Genomic DNA, 25,282 nt, shown 5'->3' with positions numbered 1-25,282 from the left:
GTAATTTCGATTATACTTTTTTCACATGCACGTAAAATTTTACTTTAGTCCTTACGGTAAATTGTTCATTAAACTGTCTTTTGGGAATTTCCCTGACATTATGTAGAGTTTTTGTTGATTAAGAGGGTCTTACGTGACTTTTCCTTCCGTTCAAAACTTTTTGAACGTTAGCAAACTCTACATAAGGCTTTAAAACACTACGTAAGCTTAGGGAAATTCCCCACCCTTCAAGGTCTTAAGTAAAATTTTACGTACATGCGAAAAAGCTTTAAGCTGTAAGTGTTCCTACATTGTTTTTGACTTCCTCAAAAGAATTAGTTATTAAAAAACTGATCTTACTTTACTTGTTTTTATTTATTTTATTCCAGAGAAAAATTAATTAAGAAAAAATTATCATAACCAACAAAAATGACAATCAGACCAAATGGATAGGTTGCAATTCAACAGAGAACACGTTGCACAGAACAGGAACCTTGCTGTCATTTTGCGAAATTTTTGTGTTATTGTTTGTGTGGCAGCCTTTACAATAAATTATCACACACAAAAGAAGTTGTTCAACGAGGAGCAACAAGTCAGACAATGGCTCAAACAAAATGGCCTTAAAGAACTGACTGATTCTTTCCTGGAAAATGGTATGGATATTATGTTATGAAAAACAACTACTGTTTTTGAGATTTTAGAGCATTCATTTTTATCTAGGGTTGATTGCCCGCAGGGATGTTTTTTGGGAAATAGCGCTTGAGAAGCGTTTTCCAGCAAGAGAGCAAAGTCCTGTCACAAACATGGGCAAGTACCCCGGGGGTTGGGGGTACTAGGGTTGCGAGCTGACAGGGGGGTGCTGCTCGACTTTCGAACTTTGGACCCTTACCGGGCCTAAAAAGGAAAAAAACAAAGGAACATTTTGGGAATTTTACGACCCTTAGCGGGACAATTTTGACCAATTTTGGCCAAATTTTGATCCTCCGGGGAGTAAAAAGTTGAAATTTTGCTATTTTTCCGATCTTTAGTGGGACTGAAATTTGATTTTCTGATTTTTCCAACCCTTAGCGCGACTTTGGAAGTCCAAAAAAGGTACCCTTAAGGGTGGCACATACCGTACCCTCCATTTGCCTTAGTACCCTCCCCCCGGGGCAAGTACAGAGATATACTTTAATAGCTCTACAATGTAAAAGTCATAACCATTCTGTTTAGATTTTTTTTGAACTGGGAGAATTTCAATTTTTGCCATCATGCTTTTATACTGTATTTCTCATTTTATTTGTGAATTTTCAGATATCACTTCGCTAAGGAAAGTTTCCGAGCTTTCTGAGGAGATGATCAACAAACTTGCCTATGGATCTGGTGCCATTTATGAGATTCGAGAAGCGAAGCATCAAATGGTGGAAAGCCAACGTTACAAAACATGGATTATGAATAATAATCTGGCTCACTTTGAGCATGAGTTCAGACAGATGAATATTTATACACTATCTGACGTCATTGATAACATGGCAAATTTGAAACGTATTCATTATATGGATGCGTACAGAGCTTTGTTTCAATTGGAAGCTGATCAGAATAATTTAGGACGATATGAGATTTTCTATAATCCGTATTCCATAACTCTTGCTCTATCATGGCTGTGGTCACTATGTAAGAAATTGTTTTGTTCGAGTATTTTCTTACAGTATGGTTTAAGATTATTTCAAAATATGATAGGCATACGCTTTTTGATAAGAACGATTTTATATGGACACGAGACTGAAAATAAGCCAAAACCTAAGAACAAACGAACAATCCTAAGCGGCAGATTTCAGAAATTGCTAAGAAAACCCATTTTAAGTTTTTGTTTAGTATAGAAAATAAGCGTACTAAGAACATCCTAAGAATCAGGGCCGGCGAAACCGGGGGGGCTAGGGGGGCTATAGCCCCCCCCCCCCCCACTTTTTTTCAAAAAAAAAAAAGAGTTAGAGAGAGAAAGAGAGGGTGAGTGAAAAAAAAGACTTGGCTACGTTCAACAATGAAGCCAAAACGGTTTAACAATCTTTCTTTGCTCCATATCCATAAAAATATAACGGATAAACTTGATTTAGATGAAGTTGGTAGAGAGTTTGTGTCGACTCGAGAGCATTGCTTTAATCAATTTGGACAATTTTAATTTTGATTACTGTATGCTTACTGTCTGTTAAAAGCATACTCTCAATCTACTTTAACTTGTGAATTTTGAACATGTAAAAGTCCGGTTTATTTATTATAGGTTTCATTTTGTTATTATATAGTAGTATATTCTTTGGTGATTATCAGTATAAAAAACGCCTAACTTCTTTAATTTTTTCATTCCAATAACTTCAAAAAAATTGAATTTAGACCACTTCTAAGCCAATGTAGAGTACCATAATTTCAAAAATTTCTCAGCCCGTCCGCCCCAACCATGGTGGGGCCTCCTTAGTCACTATATCATTTAGCCCCCTCACTTTTAAAACCGATTCGCCGGCCCTGAGAATATGTAAGCCTAAAAGTTTCAAATAATTAAGAACAGCCCAGCCTGAGCCAAATTTTACTGGTTCTTATAAATACGTGTAATACGTTTGCAAATAGACTTAATTTTTTTCTCTGTTTGTTATCATTTAGGGGAACTAATGTTATATTTAATTTGATTTGTTGCAACTAATTCATATTTTTCTTCTTTTTCCAGTCAAATGGGCTGCACTATTACTACTTGTTATAGTGGTAATATTTGGTTTTATTTCTCGATACTTCATGGACGTCTTTGCACAGTTTATTATTGGGGTGTTTGTAAAAGTTATTGTTGCTATTTTCACGCCAAGAAATTGGAGGCGGGGTGGAGGCGGTGGTGTCCAATTCGCAGGTTTGTTTTCAAAACATTACTTTTATTTTATAAGAAAAATGTCCTAAATTACTGAACTTTTAGCAAATTATGGGTGTACATAATCAGCAAGTTTATCAGGGTTTAATGTAATGGTTGATTATATTTAGCTTGAAAATGTAAGGTGCAACTTGAAGTTAAAATGTTTCAGCTGGTATAGGCTGGTACAGGATTTCGAAATGCCAATTTTGTGAAAAGATATCCATCAATGTCAATTTTTGCAATTTCAGTTCCTGGTAAACAATTGATGAATGAATGAATGAATAAATGAATGAACATCTCTCTTTTTTCCAATAGCACCAACGTTTCAATTGCCAAGACCTCATCGTCCTCAACAACCACCTAACCCACTCGGCAACTTAGTACGATGGTTATTCAACAATAGTCGCAGTGCCGGTCAAAGACCACCCAACAATGTACAGCCTAACACCAATACAAGTTTCTTTGACACGATGCTTCTAAGAGGATTGAACGCTAGTTCCTCAACTGTCAAGTGGGAAACTGATTCGTTTGTCGCTGGAAAAGAAATGATATTGAATGTTAAGGTATGTTTTGATATTTGTGCACCATATAAGTGTCATCATAGTTCGGACCCCATTCTGGGGGGGGGGTGACACGTGACCTCCTATAATTTAGATGTCTACTTGAAATGAACATCTATAATCCTTCACCTTAGTTTTACGCACAAAATGGCACCTCGTATCTGACGTCGAAACTAGCAAGTTTAAAGTGTGAAATCCTTTGTAATGGGTTAATGATCGAATCGGCTATCGTTCATTCAGAAACCAATAAAAATGAGGTTCATGTACATTTTACACCGATCGTTGCTAAGGAAACATATCAGATATCAATCTTAGCTGATGGACAACACGTTGGAGATTCACCCATTTCGAAAGAATTTTCACCAGGTATATTACTAAAGCTTAGTACTTCTCGCAAGGACCTTTCATTAGAGGTTGGTTTAAGCACTCTATTGGTGAATAAAAGCATCACATCAACAAAATAATTAGACTTACCTGTATTTGATCAAGTCACTTTACGGATCTGATAGCGCTCGTGAAAAGCTCCATACGAAGTGAAGTTAGAAGTGTTCACTTCTAACTTCATCCCTTGTTTGAGTGCAATCTCGTATCTATCTATTAACATCTCACGCCAATTACTTGTATTTGATAATTAAAGTGATGGAGCTTTTCACTAGCGCTATCAGATCCGTAATTCTATAATATTATGAGATGTGTTTACTAGAAGAGAAAACTTTGTCTGCTATTAACGTTTTTCGGCTGTTTGATTATAACAATGCCATAACTTGTATCAATTTCTATATCTTTTGATCAAAAGGTCCAGTTGATCCACAAAAAAGTAGTCTCGTTGTCCCATCTTCAATGTTAGTGGTTGAGCAAGGCAAACAGACTAAGCTGACGTTTGATGAACGAGACAAATATGGAAACGTGGTCATTTCAAATGACGAAGACTTGCTGAAATATAGCTTCGTGTTTCATGAGGTAAATTAATAAGAATGTCATTATTTTCTGCTTTTTTTCACCGATTTTGCCGATGTCAATTTTGAGTAATAAATGTGGTTTGTAGGCTTCTGCTCATTCTCAGACGAGTTTCTGAACTTTTATCCGACTCAAATTACTTTAATTTGACCCTTTTTACCGTGGCCCTTATTGGTAATATTCTTTCGTCGCTGGCGTAATAAGGGCAAGCGTAAGAAGATGGGAATTTGATATAAATGGTGATTGAGCTTTGGTGTAATAATAAGGGCCGGCGTAAAAAGGGTTGATAAGGTACCCGCCTTTGCGTTATTTCTTTATCGTTCGTTATCGGTTTAAAAACTGTGTTTTCCTTCCTCAACTTTTCTATTTAAAGATATTCCTTCTTCCATTCATTCATTCTTCCATTCATTCATTCATTCATTCATTCATTCATTCATTCATTCATAGTTTCGTGAAGGAGGTCAGCAATTGTTTCCAACCTTGACATTTGCACCACGTGACAATTTCATGATGACTAGTACTTCACCGAACGAAGCATGGTTGACCCTGGATTCATCCGGCGTTTATACTGTCGATGTGTTTTATGAAAATGAAGCGTTGAGTCAAGGTGTCACTCTTCTTGTGTTAACAGGTACTGAAATTTTGATGTTTCCAACAGTTTTAGTAATCGGAACTTTGATTTAAGGGCTCTGACCAGAGTCGAGAAATTGATTTTAGTATTTAAACATAAAAGTTATGTTTTAGGTTCTTTACCACTTTTAACAATTTTAACAATAATTTAACACTTTTAACAGAATTGCCTTTATAAATTGCTTTTTAATCAAATCCCTTAAGAGTTATTAAAGGAAATTAAATACAATTTGACACTATGGACCTTAAAAAGACGTTAATAATATGTTGCATTACCTTCTTTTACAAAAAGTGCTAAGTTTTAATGGGTAATTAACCTTTTTGTTTTGAAGTTTTTTGGAACTGTCCGCAAAGAATTTGACTCTTTTAAACTTTTCGGAAAAATTTTCTAAATTAATGCATCAAAAGTTCTGGCTGTTTTTCTATGAAAAATTGGGATGAAAAATTGGTCAAAAAGCACTATTTTCAAGATTTCGAGACAAAATATAAGCTTTTAAAAAGATTTTCCGAAAATCTATTTTTAATTCGGTAAAAAATACACCATCTACCGCAAAATAATTTTCAAAATGTTTTTTCTTCGCCGAAAAGAAACTCTTCAAAGTTGAAATACGTTTCTTCGCAAAAGTCTTCATTTTCTTCTTCATCAAATTTTTTCATTGCGATTCTTAAACTTTCAGACTCACCTGCCACAGTTTTGTGTGGCAATGTATTGTTTTAGCTTTTTGTTCAATTTTCTTTTGTTACAAACAAAAGACAAGTTCCGTTTTGCATATTTTTTATCACGTTACCAAAATCTCCCCTTGGGATTAGTCTATTTTCTAATCACATGATCAAAAAGTTTGCAAAGTAAATCGATTTTGGTACGTAAGATCCATCTTTTAACAATAAAAAGAGATAAAAGCCTTCCAGACCAGTGTTTTTATAATGACTATGGCTGTACCAGCGCGGATGCGGTTTTTCTCGACACTGTTCCGATTTTAACTTTCTACAAATATTCCACTAAGGAAGATTGACGTCATATCAGTGTAAAGTACATAAAACATAGTAGCCCAGAGTAGTCACAAATAAAATGTTAAAAATCGGAATGTAGGAATAGGCTTAGTCAACGTGAGTATTTTTTATGGGTTACTAGTCTAGGTATAAACACTTTCTTTCTTTTTGAAATTCAAAATTAATTTGTTGGCGGAAGAGTTTTCGCCAACAAAATTAAAAAAAAAAGTGTTTATATTATAATTGTCGGACAGACAGTTTACAAAACTGTATGTTATCTTCTGAGCTTTCGTGAAACCTTTCAAAGGAATTTTCTCTATACTATCATAGAACAGGAGATGAATGAAGTCAACAAAAACATTACGTCATCTCTTTACAACTTATACTACGAAGCCTACACTTTCTCTTCCAACCTCACTGAGAACGTATCTATACAAGACGAATCCTTCCCTGGTGAATATCAACGCTTCATAACATCCATCAAACCTGAAGATGGTACCAAGAAGAAAAAAGTTTATTGTTATATCAGCTCAAAGGTATACATAACTCATAGAATGCACCCCCCCTGGGCTCAGGGGGGCTGTATTTTTTAAAATAAAAATGATAAAACTGGGGGGCAGAGCTTATAGGTTGCAAATATTTCAAATTATGTTAAAATCTATGCTGTGGGAAAGGTTTTGACCCCTCATAAAACATTTTGAAGGTGGGGGCTAGTTTTTTTAAATTTAGCCGGGGGCTATTTTCCTTAGCCCCCCTCCCCTGAAAAATGCTGGCGGCTGGACCCCTCTACTTATAATTTTTGCCGTTCTTTTCTTTGTTTGTTGTTGGAACCAAAGTTTCTATACAGCTTTTCCCACTGGGTGTCCAATGAAAAGAAGTCCGTCGCAAAATTACCTGTTGACAAAAAATAAGAAGACGTTTTCATGTTTCATAGCTTAATTTTCACCCTACTGCAAATAAAAGAACAGATTTTTAATTGTCTGGATTTATTTTTTGCAACAGAGAAATTCGCAAAAAAACTAATTTATTCTTTCTAATGGACACCCAGCTTTCCACAATCAAAATTACCTTAGGTACTTGAAATTTCACTGTTTTGCTTTAGTTTTTCACTGTGAAAGAATTTTACATGAAGATCTTCGAAAAACGAAAACAAGTTGTTCGCATAAAACCATCAGTCAAGGTTTGTAATGTAATTTCACGAAATTAATTATTAGATGTGAATCTTATAAAATCCATAATTAATTACGAATTTTCACCCATTCTTGTGCTTCTTATTTTACGTCGATAATGTTCTCTTTATTTTCCTCGCTGATCTCTAACTACTTGACTGGATCGGGCTTCTTGTATGGCAGAAAGCGTGTCAAGTTTTAGACCTGACTAGTCCGCCATCGTGTATTCAATTCCGATCGTCAACAGTGCCAGTCGAATGTTTTGATATTCGAACGTTCGAAAATCTAAGGTAAATTAGAAAACAACATGACGGACTAGTCAACTTAAAAACTGGACATACTTCCACTGGAAATCGAGCAGTTAGCCTTTTTAGTTTGTGAAAGAATACGATACACGATATCTGTGAATTTCCCTTACTGTTTTCAAACAAACGAAGTGACGTAACTCAACGTCTTCAAATTATTCCAAAAAAAAAATTCTTTTTCAACGAAATCACCGTTACTATAATAGGGTCCTTGCGAGTCCTGTTTTAAATAAAAACGTCATTATACGCCAATCTCAAAACGTCTGGTCTGTGTCATGTCAGTCGACGTCAGTTAGCTCTTGTTTAGATGGCTTACTGTGAATTACTTGTGAATCAAAGTGAGCAGAAAGTTGGCTAAAGTCATTGTGTTGCCTTCTTTTGATGTTAAGACAAAAACTTCTTTCAATCTTTATTAAGCAAAGATTTCAACTGCCAACTTTCTGCCAACTTTCTGCCAACTTTTAGCTAACTCTAACAATTATAATAGGCAGGGCAGAAAATCGGCCATATAAACTAGAGCTTAGAAGACGATTTTCTTTTAGATTGTGCTACATTGCAATGACCCAGAGAATGGTGTTGGGCCTGGTTTCACAGTCCACGCCCCTTTCGAGACTCCAATAACAGTATACTGTGCTCGGCGTAACGTTCTTGTCGGGACGTTCATCAAACTTCTACTAAGGAACGTCGGTGGATCAGAGAAATTTGAAGATAAAAAACGTCATTTCCAATCTGTTCTGGAAAGTAACGCCCCTTCACATTCTACTATCACGCTGAAAGTCAAACGAGACCAACTCTTAAAAGATGTACGTATTTTATGTTCTCCTTTTCATGAAATTACTCTATCTTTATCAAGTAATATTAAAATGATTATCTAAAATCTTTTTTGATTTTCATAATGGGATAAAAATTTTGCGGTGGGAATAAGATTTGGTCGATCTTGTCGGGGTTGAGTTTCAACTGTGAAATTTAGTCACCCAAAAACATGATCCTTTTAGACTAGATTTGAATGGGTTGTTGACGAACTTTTAAAATATTATTCTCCTTATAGTCGATGCAAGCAACGAAGAATTTCAATAAAAACGATTGGTCCAAGAAATTCCTCATCAAGTTTGACGGAGAAGAAGGTAAATAAAAAATGTTTTCTTCTCAGATTGTTTTTATTTTAGTCTGCAGAGTAGAATTTCTAGTTTTTAACTTCTAGGATTATTTGCCAGACTATTAATCCATATTTCTCTCATAGTCCGTTCGAGCTTGATGAAAACGATGAATAGTACTTTATTCGGATTCATTTTTTGCGATGTTTTATTTGTTCGAAAATAATGAAAATTCGTGAAAGGGTTAGTCTTAATCGTAAACTATTCTAGGTACCTAGTACCCACAACGCCACTGCTAGGTACTATATGAGGAGCACGAATCCGTTAGAGCATACCAATACCAGCAGCCTACGAAAGCTCGAAATTGAATTTCCAAAATTTATCCTGTTAAAGGAATCGATAATGCTTCCTGCATAAAAGATCGATTCTATTAAATGCAGCGGAGTCTATCTCTTTAAACTTTAATATGAACCTTTATAATTTGAATGTATCCTTTTAACCCTTTAACGTCCGAGTCTTTTTATTTGAGATACCTCGTCATCGGTCGTTAAAGGGTTAGGTTGAAACAAATTTTATGATACCTATGGTTCGAGTTATAAAGACTCCACCGTACTCTAGTGATGTTCCCAACATGTTTCTGGTTGACAGGATTGGATTACGGTGGTTTGTCACGTGAATGGTTCACCCTGGTGCTTGACCAGTTATTCAACAATAGAGGTGGATTATTCCAACGTTTCAACAAAGAAAACCCTCAAGCTCTGGTAAGTAAGAGAGATGACAAGGCTCATTCAATCTACCTTATTACACGAAAATAAGTAGACACATAATTAACGGCCTTGAAATTAACACGCAAAAAATCAACACGAATTTTATTTGCTTTTGCAAGGACACCACGGCTGGTTTTAATTAAAAAGGTTTTAATGAACACGAAATTTCTTAATTTGTGTTGATTATATGTCTACTTATTTTCGTGTAATTCTCTATTTGATGCTCAAAAACTAAAGAGGAGAGCAAGGGTACATACAGAAAAAGAGAGGTGGTCCCACGCTGCTTGGTCATCTAACCCCTGAAAAATTACAACTAAAATCAAACTCTTGAAAATACAAAAGTTATTAAACATGTAATTTCTTCTTTGGCGACCCCCTTCCTGGAAACGTTCGTCCCTCCTCGTGTATGGATATAAAATGGAATGGCCCATAAACCTTTTCGACCGTAGTCGCGTGGGCAATATTTTTTCTGCTTTATCCCATTAAAACCGTCCCAATCCTTTTTTGACGCATTTTTCTATTGTCTTTTGGTGCGAAAAAAGGACTGGGACAGTTTTAGTGGGATAAAACGGACAAAAAAATGTCTGCATGGCAAATGGTGACTACGGTCGAAAAGGTGTATTAGACTCTTCACATTTACATTATTGAAATCTTTGAACTTGACTTGGTCCCTTTTTTATGTTAGACCATAAACTTATTTACATTTTTGTGTAAATGAAATTATATACTATATTATACATTCACTCGCCATCTGGATAAGTCTATCACTGTATCTCGCTAACATTCTGCCGATTGGTAGTGCGAACAAGGTTTCGATCGCAGACTTTAACTGCAATAAACCAGCCGAGGCTGGAAGGTCAGCCAATAGAGCTTAGCTAGATAGCTTTAATAAGTGGGTTAACAGATGTAAGAGATGTACTGAAACAGAGTAGACTAATAATGTTGAATAATGTACAAAATGTGAAACATTTGATAACTTGATTTAAAATTATTTAAAACAAGCCTGAGAGCTCCTCCAACCCCCCCCCCCCCATCCGCCACGAGAAGCTCAAAGTATACTTCTCTTTATAGCATTGTAGCACTGTTTCTATGACATCAAACAATTAAGCTATATAGTTCATTACTGTAAAATAAAAGAGAAACATAGTGTTATTTTGAACTTTTTGTTAATTTCATTCTAGTCAGTTATGATACATTTTTTCTGTTGGATGTAGACTATATCCATATCTGACCAAAGTGTTATGCTAGAAATAAATAAGAAAATTGCCAAAACGTCAGAACCAAATAAAGATATCTACTTTGCCCTTGAAGCAAAATCACAAAATCTTGAAAAACACAATTTGCATCCAGTCTGCGTAAATAAATTTTGTAGTTTAGTACCGTCAAGTTACACAACATGCACACAACCATCTTGAAGACTTTGCTGGTCGCAAATGATAATGGAAAGCAAAACTTAAAATTCATAACTTTGCGGGGAAGCTTATTTTCCCCCGTTTTGCTTTAAACTCGCTTTTAATTGGTCTATGAATTTGGGCGATCGCTTTACTGCCTTGGCGGAATAAACACACAAGCATAATAAATAAATTCAACAGGGCAGCAGAGTAGCAATTAATTTCAACTAGGAGTCCTCTCTTCTGTGCCAAGCACTGCCAGTGTTTTTTAAACTTTAAAACAATGTTAAATGAAGACCAGATGGATCTGTTGTTGTGTAACTTGGCGATATAATTCATTAAATTCTAGAAACCATTTTTCATAACTTTCTGCAGTCCGCTTTCTGCAAGTCTGATAAGAGATATGTATAAACTGTTATCGCCATTCATTCCATTCCATTATTCGGTCAAAACGTGCGCCAAGGTTAGGAAAGGTTAGAAAAACACAATCTGCGTCCGGAACTGCGTGAAAAATGGTTTGATCAATTTCAACAAGAACTGCATATATTAATATTAATATAATTGATCAAATTCCAAAGACCATTTGTCATAATTTTGCAAGTCCAATAATAGGAGATGTGATGTCATCATTTGGTTCCCGTCATCTGACCGACCCTGATTTACGGTCAGCAGGTAGAGTTGGAGAGTCCGAAAGCTTTTCCGCTGCTTTGCTGGATTTCCACTGTCGACCTCTGCACGCTCTGTGTTTACAAGTTTTCAAATCGAAGTAGCGAGCCACATGCTAATGGAGAGTAAACCGAAAACCAGTTTATCCACGGTTTCTCAATTTCTTAATTCGGATCAGTCACCACAACGGATTCCCTTTCAACAAGATGTAGCTGCTTCTTAAAAGAAAAATATTTTCAACCGAATGAACGAACGACCCCCACTTTTTAAAGTAGAAATGACGGGAACCAAACAATTTTTTGCGATTCGCTTTAGTCCAAAAAAGCACAATTGCATCCAGTCTTTATCAAATTTAGACAGTAGCTGTACTTTTGTAAACTTTATCAAATTCCAATAACATTATAACACCACCAATCCCACCTAGAGGCAAACAAGAAAAATATGTTTTTATTGCAAAAACTAATAAAAAGCAGCATAAAAAGTATCAGAAAATTTCAACATAAACAAAAACTTGAGCAAACGGCTTTAAACCTTCAAAAGATGTAGAAAAAGAATCCCCTTGATGAAAAATCATGTGTTTGATTTGCCGAGTTAAAAAAATAAATGACAGAAATTGAAACTTGCAACAGATTTACACTGGAAATACTTTGGTACAACACTGACTTATCACATCTGACTTATCGCTTGAGCCGCCATCTTGAAACACCACATTATGATCTGTAAAAACAACGCACGCTAAAAGTACCCAAAAAGTTAACCCGATCGGAAGAAAGTTTAGAAATCAAAGTAACACCACATTATGATCTGTAAAAACAACGCACGCTAAAAGTACCCAAAAAGTTAACCCGATCGGAAGAAAGTTTAGAAATCAAAGTGAGATCGGGAAATCGGATTTTTTTTTTGCCGTCTTATGGAAGAAGAAGAAATGAATTTTACCTATTTGAATGCTCAGCTTAGGCTGACCAATAAACTGTATTCGAATCCCAAGCTCTTCCAGGCAGGGTGTTAGGGAAATATGGAGATAGACTCACTACCTTCACTCACATACATTTTTATCTGTTTAGATACACCCCAACCCACAGCGGACAGAGAACTATCAAAAGTTGAAACTATACGAGTTTGCTGGACAAATGGTTGGCAAATGTCTCGTAGAATGTGCTTGCGGTCGCTCAAGACAACAATATGTTAAGGCTCGTTTTACACGGTCTTTCCTGGCTCAAATTCTTGGATTAAGAGTATCTTGGAAGGTAAATAGCTTGCGTTCGTTTTCTTATAAATCGAGACTAAATAAGCCTTTTGAGTACAACGACTGTCTCGTTTTCAAACTATTACCAATATTATTACATCTTATTAAAAAGATTGAACTTCTTACGATATCCTCTGAGAATCAGTTACCATGTAAATATTTTGAAAATGAGGTAATCGTTGTCTTTGCATTTATATTAAGTCGAATTTGATAGAAAATTGTATCCTATTACAGAGCAGATTAGAGTCTACTTCTGGTAACGTAATTTTCTTACGCGCACGGTAAATCTCTGAAGGCGCTTGAAAATTAAACATCTGAGGAAAATAGTCCTCATGCGGAAAATTCTACAAGTTGTTGCGCGCCCGAAAGTCAAAAACTAAATTTTCCTGATACGGCGCCCTATTCACAAACACATTCACGCACCTTTGTTGTCATACCCAGTCCCTTTAGACGAACGCGGTCCTTGCGATTTTGAGATAGCATATTCGTCAGACTGTTATGTTTTCACCCATCCCTTTAGAGCTTCAGCGTGGTGGGCAGAAAACAATGATCCTGATCTCAGGTTAACTTCTGGCTGAACCTTGCTTTTTGGTAATTTCCAATGACGCTATAGTCCAGTGAGTAGACTTGGAGTGCTTTGAGCTCACCATTTTGGAAGAAAAGCAAATAGCAAATCCAAATCCAAATCCAATTCCAAATAACAGAAAAACTACTTAGAGTTAAAAATTTAAACTTTTGAGGACGGTAAAGTGGCTAAAGCAATTAAAAATAACCCGCAGTTCTGACCCGCAAAATCGAGGACGGCAAAAGTGCTGATTTACCGTCGTCCTTAGTTGGTCAGGATCTATCCAAATTAAAACATTACCGTCTCCGTCGCCGAAAAACACACACATACTTAAACTCAGCATTATCGCTTTGCACGTGTGAGTTGATACCTCAGTCCTGTCGAACACACACGCAAATCATATTATTCTGCGTATGTTTTTCTCCTTCCCAAATCTCTACAGTCTGGCAATCAGGGGTGTCTTTTCAATGATCACCACCATCCGTGTACATCTGCTCAATCATTTTTACAGAGATTTTAGCGTATATATACGCATATAATTGAGATATATCTCAAACCAATGTATTTCTGTATTGAAGGCTTTAGAGTACCGCTCAAATGCTTATCTTTTTTTTCTCCACGACGATATTCAGCCAGGCTGGCTGTTAATGTAGTTAAAGACTAGCCAAATAGAGAAATGTGTGTATTCACAGAATATCAACAAAGAAGTTTTTAGTCTTTTTGTATCATAAACAGAAAGTTTTTCTCTAGCAAGAATATTGCGCGAAAGGAAGGCAAATTTAGGTCGTGCGGCCATGATGATGCGTATTCACGGAATATCAACAAAGAAGCTTCTAGTCTTTTTGTATCATAAACGGAAAGTTCTTTTCTAGGAAGAGCATTGTGCGAAAGGAAAGCAAATTTAGGTCGTGCGGCCATGATGACTTGGCTGCTTCTTCCTGACATTTATCCACTTCTGCTTTTGTGACTTCCTTTATGCAGTTTCCCCAAAACCTGAACAAAGACTGATACTCGCGATTGATCAAATCTGTTTCCAAATTAATTGTCCTTTGATCGACATTTCATTTCATCTCATCCAACCGGTTGTTCATTTCATCTGTTAATTTAGCAATAGCCTCATTGACAATAATCTTTCAATCTCCCAAGTTTTGACCGGGGTAGAGTATATCAATTGATTTTTACCGGGTTCAGTTAAAATCTGCCCATTTTTAGTAACTTTTCGACAGGGTAGCGACCGTAGTGCAGTGGTAGAGTATCCGGCTACGGTGCACAAGGTTGTGGGTTCAACCCCCAGCCGGGTCATACCGAAGATTCCCAAAATGGTGCACAATGCCTCTCTGCTTGATGCTCAGCAATTAAGAGAAGGATCAAGGGTAAATGGAGCAATGGAGAAAGAGTGGCGCCCTCCCCTATCTTTGGGTAGATAGCTATCGAAAGAGGAGTCTTCGGGTCGCCTCCGACTGCGGTCGCAGACTTACTTACTTGCTTCAACAGGGTTACTCAACGGAGATTATCTGATCCCGACCGGGCTGCTGATAAGGGGTGTTTTCAATATTAAAAGAGTATGATTCCTCTTTAATAATTTCGTGTCTTTTTTTCAGCATTTTGAGACAGATGACAAACCCTTGTACATTGGGAAGATCAAATATATTCTGGAGAACGATCCAGAAGGGCTGGACATCTTCTTTTCAGAGGACGTTTATGACAGCGAAGACAGACTGATTAAGGTATTCATTTGTACATAATACTTCAACTTAGGTAGCTGCAAATGGAATATCCTATCAAGTTGAAAGATCTTTAAAATCTGCTTTTTATTTTGGTTTCGAACTCAGGTTGTTATACGAAATAACTTTTACCATATAAAATCTTCTTCATCGTGACTTTAAGAAGTAAAAGGCGAAGTTGAACTAGCCACACATTCTCTTGCTTTCTCTTGTTTTGTCCGGGAAAAAGACAAGAACTTCATAGTTGATACTGAAACTACAAACATTTTCTCGTCACTAAAGGAGAGTTTGATACAGGCTACCGCAGCTGGAACTATAGACATTTTCGTGTCACTTTTTATAGACGGTCGATTTGAAATCAAATGGGTCACAAATGGAAGTCAGTGAATCTAACAAAATGGAGTATATTCAACTGGTGGCTGAATATCGTCTACAAGAAAGTGTGAAGCAAGAAATAACTGGCTTCATCAAAGGACTACACTCTATCATTGATGACGGACTCCTCTCCATATTCGACGAAAATGAACTCGAGGTTTGATTTTTTTGGACCTACCTCCGGGTGCCCCGGTGGAGGTCCTATGAATTAACCTATGTTTGTTCGTCCGTTCGTCCGTTCGTCCGTCCGTTTGTCTGTTACCAACTTTTCTCAGGATTGAATCATAGGAATCTTTTGATTTTTGGTATAAAGGTGCAAAATGGTGGTGGCCAAAATGTGACGGAGCCCGATTTTCGAAAAACAATTTTTTGGGGCAAATTTGATCCAAAAAACGGCTAAAAAACGGGTTTTTTGGACTTTGTGAAAAATTGGATCATTAATTTTTTCTAATTTTTTGCTTGAAAGTAGGGTACCATCATAGGTAAAAGATGGCTCAAACAGATTTTTGCAAAAAAAATTTGTTGGCTCAAAAAACGCATGTTTATCTATAAGAATCACTATTAATAAGCATACATCAATGTTTTCTTATTCAAATTACTCAATTTTTTTATGAGATAGATGTTTTTTTTGCTCACGAGGGCTTACTTTTGAAAAATATGTGTGTTTAAACATGCAATTTTGGCTGCTTGGCGTGTTTTTATAGAAAAACCGGCCAAATTCGATATTTTTTATAAGCACATTATCAATTACTTAGGTATTAGCTTTTCTCGAGATTAGCTCTTTCATTCTTTATGATTTTTTGCACAAAGATGCATAACTATAAACCCTTGAATGTGTCGAAGCCCGATTTTCGGAGAAAAAAAATTTTGGTAAAATTTGAGCCAAAAAACGGCTAAAAAACGTGTTTTTTGGACTTTGTGAAATATTGGTTCATTGTTTTTTTCTGAATTTTTGCATGAAAGTAGGTAAAAGATGGCTCAAGCAGATTTTGTAAAAAAAGAATTTTTAGCTCAAAAACGCAGTTATCTATAAGAATTCGCTATTTATAAGGATACATCAATGTTCTTAGCCAAAGCAATTACCAATTTTTTTTGATGAATAGATCACGAAGTCTTGAATATGAAAGAATATTTCAAGGGCATGAAATTTTGGTTTCTAAACGTTTTTTTATAAGAAACAAACGACTAATTTTAATAGATCGTCACTATTTGTGTTCTGAATGATTGTTTAACGGTCATGCTCACGTAGATATCAATTATATGTGTTAAATGCATAACCAGGTAGGTCCATAAAAGTATCACTTGTTGTGTTTTAAAATTACATTCATGATCATTACCACCAATCGCAAACAGTTTTCAGTTTTATATGCACTATAATTAAAGTCCAGATCCCAATAAACTTTCTTTTAGGTTTTCTGGGAGTACAAATACTAACCCTACAATTAGCTCCCTATTAAGATTTCAACCTCCCTCCCCGTTTAGAGTAGGTGATTTTCTTGTGCCATCAGCTTTATTGTAAAAACCTTTTAGTTTATATGCATTATCCACCGCAATTTAGACTCAAAAGTTGATTCGTTGGAGGCTTGTAGAGTGATGTGAAATTAAAAACTATCGTCGAAAAATTTTCAAAAATAGTCTTAATAGTCTTAAAATACAAAAAGTAGAAAAGCAACTCCAAAAATATGCATCTTGTTATGCTTGAAATTCAAAACATGAACAAGAATGACACAAGCGATGTAAAAACGTCAATTTTTCGATTCTTTGCTAAATCATCATCAGGACAAATGAAAAAGAATTTTCCAATCTAAAAACAAGCATTTATAAGATAAAATTGGAGCTATTCCCCAAGGGTTTAAAAATTGCGAAACAATTGGATAAAACAATAAAATTGATTATAATTAAAACAGTTTGAAATCTCTTGAGTCTTTTATACCGTTGTTTAGAGAAGGATTTTTCTCTTTGATGTGAAAAGCTTCTTTGATAGAAGCACCTTCCAATTATTGCTTTGGTCTGTTATCGAAGTATTGTCACGAACAAGGTTCAATTTAAAGTCGTCAATATCAACATCGTTTTCAAATGTGTTGAATAAGTTAAAAATGTGAAATAAAATACACTTAAATACACTCTTTTTTATTAGCCCAAGTAAATTTTTCTTGAGGTTCGGTAGACTAAAATTGTTCTTATCCTGCTCTTATTCATACGAAAAAATTTAGGCATTATAAGGCCCTTTTTTCACTACTTCGAATTTCAATTTGCCTAAAATTCAGTCATTCTAGTATCAGTATTAATCTTAAGTTCTTCTTGTATTTTTAAACCTCATTGTTCTTATGAAATACACGTTTTTTTTTATAAGGAACCTTAACTTTGCTCTGAGCCTGGAGTTCCTTATTTTTACAGAGAATTTCAGCCTCAAAGTTCCTTATCGAGTTCCTTATTTACATAGCTGCTAAGTTTGGATTCGCAAAAATTGGATTCCTTAAAACTTGCTTTCTTATTCTCAGCCTGAGCAGTTCCTTAACAATTCCTTATTTTTTGGACCATTTTCAGCCTCGAGTTCCTTATAAACGTGTTCCTTATTAAAAAAAACGTGTAGTTTTCATTAAAAAAGAGTGTAGATAAGGATTGGGAAATAGAACGATATTTTTTCGACCAATAAAAATCTTTGTGTGGATCAGGGTGATTACAAAAATCAGGGTGATTATGTAATATTAGGGTGATAATGTAATGTAAAAATATTTTGACTTTTGGAGCATCTACCTTTTTTTAAATGTGTTTTATCAATTCGTTTAAAATAACAAACATTTGACAATAATTATCCATGGAAGGACACTAAAACAAATGAGGAATCAATTTCGTGTTTCCTCGAGGCCCGGAAAACCCGAGTTAGAAAAACTCGAGTTACGAAAACCCGAGTTACGACAAATGTGACGACATAAGTCTTAAATTATGACGTCATAAGTAGACTTCGTAACTTATTTACTGTTCGATATATAACTCGAATTATTTTTTTTTGATTTTGTTTTCGAGTTACGTAAATTTTCCGGGTCTCTCTTTCCTCACTCAATAAAGCACAAGTTAAGAGGGTAAAAGATATTTACATAAAAAAAACCTTTACATATCTTCTCAAAATATTTTTATGCTTGTTTGACTTCTGGTTCCTCCTTCGGACATTCTAGAAGAAAAAAAAGTGAATTATTAAAAATTCTTAAAGTTGACATGGTAGATATACATTTTATTCAGGATTCAGGGACACGTGCCTCTAACTGAGTTGACGATAATACCTAAATTCTAGAGTTTAAGAAAAGAGTTTTTATAAAAGTCCGCCTGTCACTGTCTGCTATTTCAAAATAGGATAAAATGTCAGCCCTTTAATTAGTACCATGAGTATTGATAGCAAATCCCGGTTATATTTATGAAAGTAGCAAAAATATCCATGAAAAATGAAAAACGTCAAAAGAATAAAAAAGTAAAAACATATCCTTGATATTTAGGTTCGGTTTTAACACTTTCTTGAAGACTAAAGTAAAAGTTTTACCTAATAAAGCATATATTTATGTTAATTAAAATCAAGACAAGTTGAGTGACAGAAAGAAAAAAGAGGATGCTTACTTAGATGTCTTGGAAGATCAGCAAAGGGGATGTTTTCGGCGACACCTTGACATCTTGCTATATAGACATCGCAACGTCTTTCGTATGTTTTACCAGTTTGATCACAAACTTGTTTCGTTCCTCTTCTTGCTTTCTTCTTTTTACAAAGTATTATCTCTTCATCGCATTGGCCACACCGTCTAGGGTGGACTAGCTTTAGATCTTTGTTGCAAAACAAGACGTCTTTCTTAAGACATTCTTTAGTGTTCTCCACATCTACATATCTTGCTCCGTCGAATGCGCAGAGCACTAACTTGTCCTCCCCTTCTTTTAAAGATGTCGCACACCTTTTGGTCGCAAACTCGCATCTTTGCCGTAACAGACTCTTCCTTTTCCCCTGACCTTTGTGAGATTCAGATAATGCCAATCCTAGAAATCAAGACAGAGATTAATCAACAGAAGATTAAACGAATTCACATTGCAACACATCCTTGTAATACATCCCTAGGTCTACACGCTTTTTTTTTAAAGAGCGGTGTTTTTTTATTTCATCACCGATATTCTTAACTTTTTTGGGAAAATCATCCTAAAATATTCTTAGGATATTTTCTTAGGTTAGGGTTGAAATTCAACCAAAATTTAACAAAAAATACACACCTAAAGCAAAAAATGGCATTTTTGTGAGAACTTCGAGCCTTACTGAAGGAAAACTGGTAATTTACAGTTAAAATTGCTCTGTAAATGACATTATTAGATTTTGTTGCCTAATTCCATGATGGTGATATTTTAACGATAATCTTAATTTTTTGGCTATTTTCATCATGATGGACATTCTTATAAAGTGTATTCTTGTAAAGAAAAAGCGTGTATTTGGTTACGCAAAAACACTGAAACGTAAAGACAGACGCGTGTTGTATAGCCCTAAAATGCACGCTTTTCATAAGAAAAAACGATATAAGAACATAAGGGTTCGATGGTCAAAATGTTACAAACAAGTTATGAATATTTTAAGGCTTTTCGAACCCTAAACATCCATTTTCTCAAGAAAATAGACAAAATACCCTCAAATCTGAAAAGGCTCCCAATCTGAAAGGAAGTCTAAATTTGCTTACCAACTAAAACGAGGAAGAAAGCGAATTGAACCTTCATCTTTTTTACTGATGGTAAACTGTTCACCTTTTAATTAGACTCTTTCTCTATACCAAATTGTACTCGTGTGCTAGACTGTTTTGGATTCGAGCTTTATACGATCAAATCTTGTCGATAACCCTTAAAATCTGATGGTTCTTTTGTTTATTGTGATTGTATGGTAATGAATTGTTTATTTTGGAGTGTGTCGAATAACATTATCTATGTTATGTCTGTCGACATCAATGAAATTGGTCAGCTAGCATCTCCAAAGGAGCTGATTGGCTGATTCAATTCAGCTAAATTGGCCTAAAGTTATCAGACGTTGAACGTCCAAAGAATGTCCGGGTGACGCTCTTTTATTTTTAATGAAGTGTGAGTTTGCGACCGCCGTTGGGGATGTCCCTCTTTCGATAGCTATCTTTATCTGGATTGCTCCACTTTCCCTTTATCCTTCTCTGTAATTGCTGGAATCATTCAGTCATACAAAAGAAATTACTTCACCAAACCTTAAGTTTGACGAAATAAGTTTTTACTTTTGTATTTTACTGTGGCAAGAGTTGTGGAACATCAACAGGTCACTTTCTCGGTCTTTCGTCTACTTTTTTATGTTTTTTTTTTGTGATTGGCTTTGATTTCTTGCTTATTCTTCTTCACGCTCACATAAGTTTGACCCCCGTATGCAGAATTATTCAAAAGGCTTAAGTTTGGTCAAGTCGCCCCATAACCTGGGCGATCTTTCCTCCAGATTTTGCAATTATTAGGAGATTATTTCCAAGGAAAAAAAAGAAAACGTTCTCCTGTATGTCACTGTTAGCATCATTGTACTTTTTCAAATCCGGACATAAAAATTACTTACTTCAGACCATTTTTGTTTGATGAAGGAAGTATTTTTTCAAAGAATAAGAAATTTGTTTGGTTCCAAATTACAGGATATTGTTGGCGGTTATTTCTGTCAGAAAAGGACCAAAAAAATCTGGCTTCTTTTGACAAGATGTCACATGAACGTGATGAAAGATGAACTGAAAATGACGTCATCATCGATGCCGAGATTTTCACAAAAGATGGCAAATCTTACTTAGTTCGCACTCGGAAAATTTCACTCTAGGGCGGGGAGGGGGGAAGATGCATAAAGGGTTAATTTAATATTAAATATCCAATTCATGATATGCACCATTGCAATGTCTTCTGACATTACATCACAGACCCAACAGTTAATTGGTTGTAAGTGACTTAAAATCAGTCAATACGTCACATTCAACCAAGGATTTATTATACACTGGATATACAAGTAACAGATTTTTGCCGATTTCTCGTGTACTAGCTATGTCCGCAGTAATGATATTATTGTTCGCTCTCCTTCCCTCATTAAATGATTTTTCGAAGCATTTTTATTGCATTTCTTATCGAAAATCACTCATCCAATTCCCAAAGGAGACTTCAAACTTTCTTATGAGAGTCAGATTCTTCCACTTAATTGCTAATTATAAGTCGTTATGACGTTTCAAGCTGTGAGAAAGATACAAAAGACGTGTTGTGTATAAGAATTTTAATGTTGACACCGGAAATTTTCAAATTTCAACCTCAAAAAAACCACCTTGCCACCACGTGCCTCCAAAGGATTTTCATACCACAGTGGAGCCAAGACACTCAAGTCTTATGTATGTTAATTTCAGCTCTTCTGGGGACAGTCTTGGAAAGATATTTCCAATTGAAAATTCCGTGTCACTATAAGCATTTTGTCTGAATTTCTTGTCTAATGATGTTTTTCTCAAATTAGATTTCACAAATGTATCCAGCTTGGAATGCTAGCCTTACTTTCAAACTTTTTTTTCTGCAAATGTACAAAAAGAAAGAGCTAGAGAACTTTTTAAAAATAAGTCTGATAAACATTTTAAAAAATCAGACATCTTCGAGCTGCCATGACAGTTGTCCTTTGCGGACAAAGCTAGAACATCAATTGTTTTCAGAAACAATGAAAATACAATGATCGCTCTCCATCGTTTTATGAGTCGTTTATCCAGTGTATAATAAATCTTTGATTCAACCAATCAGCTGTTGGGTCCGTTGAAGACATTGAAATGGTGTATATCATGAATATCCTATCCCAAATTACCCTACAAACCATCTTACTATTAGTGTAATAATTACTGTTAACATGGACTTTGGGCAACTTGAGGGTGATCCAAACTAAGACCTCTGGTTATGTGTTTTCTGTCCTTTACTTTGTAGTTATTGATGTGCGGAATGGATAATATTAGCGTGTCCGATATGAAACAACACTGTGATGCACCCAATAATAACGTAAGAGTGTTTTTACATGTCTGACCAGCCTCGCTACTCTCAACTATAGTTGAAAAGCTAGAATCTGACATGTCTGTATCCCTGTCGTAAAACTTTAAGACTTTTGAAACTTCATACTGGGATATTCTTTTTACATTTTTGGTGAATTTTCATCTAAACTAGACTCGTTGGCTATTTATACCATTTTACCGTATGAATTCTTGACTTCTTTTGTGATTAACGGTTCGTGACTGTGAAGATGAACATCTATGTTGTTATTCTCTTACCAGTTAATGAATCAATTTTGGAGCATTTTATCGGGGTTCAGCCAAGAAGAATTATCACGACTTTTGCAATTCATTACTGGCAGTGCTCAACTTCCACCAGAAGGTTTTGCAGGTCTTCTTCCGAAGTTGCGCATCACATTTACGTACACGAGAGATCAATTACCTTCCTCGCACACTTGGTATGACATACTGATCTGCATTTATTTGACTAGATTAGACCTCGCTCATCAATCCTTTTTTCAGCTCAAATGAACATTCTAATTCATGATATTCATTACGTAATGTTTTCTACGGAAATACCCCGGTTTTAGCCAGTAGTGGCAATTTTAAACTAGACAAAGTTGTATAAAATTTACCACTACTGGCAAAAACCGGGGTCTTTCCGTAGAAAACATTACGTCATGAATATCATGAATACTTGAAGTTGCTCTTAGCTCTGATATTTTGCACATTATTATCATTTGAAATTTAGAAACTTGTGGTCGAGAGAGGCAAAATTAGCCCCTGATTATCCCTAACAACGGAAATAACGGTATTTTGAGTTTCCATAGCAACGCATTTTTTTTCTTCAAAAAAATGAAATTTGTTCATGCCAATTGAAAGAAACTTTTGATCATTTTTGGTATATTAAACATTATTCAGTCACTTTTCTATCAGAAGTTATTATGACTATTTGTCATTGAGGTGATCGTCAGTAGTTCACTGTATTTCCAAGCATGCTTTAAAATGCCATAGCTTTTGAATTTTTCAATTAAAAGTTCTCAAAGTTTGCAAAAGTGCTTGCTTATTGACGAATTTAAAAACCTTTGGCCAAAAGAGGCAACATTTTAAACCCTTGGTTACCAATAGCAACGGTATTGGTACAGGTAATTTTCTAACAATTCGACAACGATGGTTGCCATAGTAACTTGGATTTTTTTTTGAGAACGAAAATGTTGATACTAGTGATAAAGAGCTCGAAATTTTGATGAATTTTTGTATATTAAATATATCTTGATAATGATCGTCAAGCCCTTCCAAGGTAAAGCTAAGAAATGGTATAACTGTTGATTGGTATTTTAAGGATGATGTGATTTATCTAATATGTTTGAATTTTGGTAATGATTTACGTCAAAACCTTTAAAAGCATGGGGACACGGGAAGTTTTTTTCGCGTTGGTGCAATGCAACATGCTCTATCCAACCAATACAAGAAGAAAGTGCGTGTCTCATGGTTTCTGTTTTTGTTTCATGGGACAAAAAGTGATGGAAATACCCAAAAGACACGGTAATTTCGTCCCTGGGACAAAAGTGCGAGAAGCACAAATGTTATTAAATGAAAAATGGGGTGAAGACACGAGAAAGTGTTTCAGGTTGGTGGGGTGGAGCATGTTGCATTGCACCAACGCGAAAAAGAAACTTCTCGTGCCCCCAAACCTTAAGAGCACAATTGTTTAATTTTGCGCTATAATTCGTAGTTGTTTGTAAGGGTTTTGGTTTTTTGGACTCATATTTGACATTTTCCTTTTCAGCTCCAATCACTTGGTTCTCTCATCATATAACAACATGGATGAATTTCGACGTAAATTGGTGTATGCGATTACTGAAGGTTGTGAAGGCTTTGGTATGATCTAAAAAAATTTGTGGGGTATTGTGGGTAATTTCATGATAGGTTAAAGAATGCATCATAAATTTCACTGAAAAGGCAAGGTTTAATTTAAGACGATGGTTGTCTTTCTAATACCAAACCGTTTACTTCTTCAGTAAGAATTTCCGTGGGAACTCGAAATACAATCTTGAACAATGTTTGAAATCAAATTGAAAGCTTTTTACTCAACTACTTTAAGCAAGATTAAGTTTGACACATTTCTTCTGTTAATTTCAGCACATTTGACTATTTTTGGAAAATTTTAAAGATTTTTATTATGTAATTGAAAACCAGAGGTATATATTTTCATATTGACTGTTGTTTTAGGCTTTAGTCATTATAAATATTGTAAAAAAAATTGGAGGAGTATATTTAAAAATTGCAATTTTATAAATCGAAAACCTTAATATTTTTTATAAATTGATACAATAGCTTTTTGAATAAAATAAGAAATAAGACATACAACAAGAGGGTTTATGTATAAAATATTGTAGTTTTTCAGTCCCTTTCTGTTTTGTGAGACTGATGGTATGGGCGGGCAAAAAATTGGCTTTTAAAATTGCACCCTTGCAGTACAGCAAAAATCAGTGAAAATCATACCCTTAGAGTGCATTTTCCCCCAAATTTTCGATCCCTTTTGTGCAAAAAATGGTCAAAATTCTAGCATTTTTGGTCACAATATCTAGATTTTTCAAGAATTTTCTGAACTTAGCCTCCGTCTCAGAACGCGGTCAGAAAATTTTGCGGATAATTTCACAGCGAAAATGCATCCAGTGAAATGTGAGTAATGTATCATGATTCAAGTAGACTGACATAATTATACACATAATACATGTTACAAGTTCTGCCTACAGATTCTCAAGCTCGGCTATAATAAAACTATTACATGCTAGTAGCAGACCCGACTGACCAATGTTATGTAGCAGGTTGAAACATGAGGTTCTGCTGGAAAGATGCAGTTTGTTTTCAAGTTAAATCTTCAAAATAAAACAACTGTGGGGTTCTTTACTTCCAAACAACCTACCAATAGTTTTGGAACACTCCATAATAAAGGAAGATGGCTCTTCTTGTGGATTGGCTTTC

General features: G+C 35.3%; 2 protein-coding genes across 2 annotated transcripts; one reads left to right on the top strand and one right to left on the bottom strand.

The window, feature by feature from the left end:
* Nucleotides 1-366: 366 nt before the first annotated feature.
* On the top strand, nucleotides 367-24,681 carry LOC136820090 (apoptosis-resistant E3 ubiquitin protein ligase 1-like). The gene is made up of 18 exons (XM_067076329.1): nucleotides 367-632; nucleotides 1,273-1,632; nucleotides 2,675-2,848; nucleotides 3,164-3,411; nucleotides 3,543-3,774; nucleotides 4,205-4,368; nucleotides 4,813-4,996; nucleotides 6,316-6,521; nucleotides 7,088-7,165; nucleotides 8,002-8,262; nucleotides 8,508-8,583; nucleotides 9,202-9,314; nucleotides 12,442-12,624; nucleotides 14,790-14,915; nucleotides 15,256-15,444; nucleotides 22,236-22,307; nucleotides 22,577-22,752; nucleotides 24,084-24,681. Exons 1-18 carry the CDS (start codon nucleotides 425-427, stop codon nucleotides 24,184-24,186), a joined length of 3,153 nt encoding a protein of 1,050 aa, XP_066932430.1. The 5' UTR covers nucleotides 367-424; the 3' UTR covers nucleotides 24,187-24,681.
* On the bottom strand, nucleotides 18,259-20,078 carry LOC136820059 (uncharacterized). Its single transcript, XM_067076292.1, has 3 exons — nucleotides 19,988-20,078; nucleotides 18,897-19,304; nucleotides 18,259-18,459 (listed from the first exon to the last, which is right to left on the bottom strand). The coding sequence occupies exons 1-3, from the start codon at nucleotides 20,022-20,024 to the stop codon at nucleotides 18,422-18,424; spliced, it is 483 nt and encodes a 160-aa protein (XP_066932393.1). The 5' UTR covers nucleotides 20,025-20,078; the 3' UTR covers nucleotides 18,259-18,421.
* Nucleotides 24,682-25,282: the final 601 nt, after the last annotated feature.

The sequence above is a fragment of the Clytia hemisphaerica genome, unplaced genomic scaffold (assembly GCF_902728285.1).
Source record: "Clytia hemisphaerica strain Z4C2 unplaced genomic scaffold, Clytia hemisphaerica genome assembly, whole genome shotgun sequence".
NCBI lineage: Eukaryota > Metazoa > Cnidaria > Hydrozoa > Leptothecata > Clytiidae > Clytia > Clytia hemisphaerica.
Note: the sequence above shows the minus strand (reverse complement) of the source record. Positions and strands in the feature narration are given on the sequence as shown.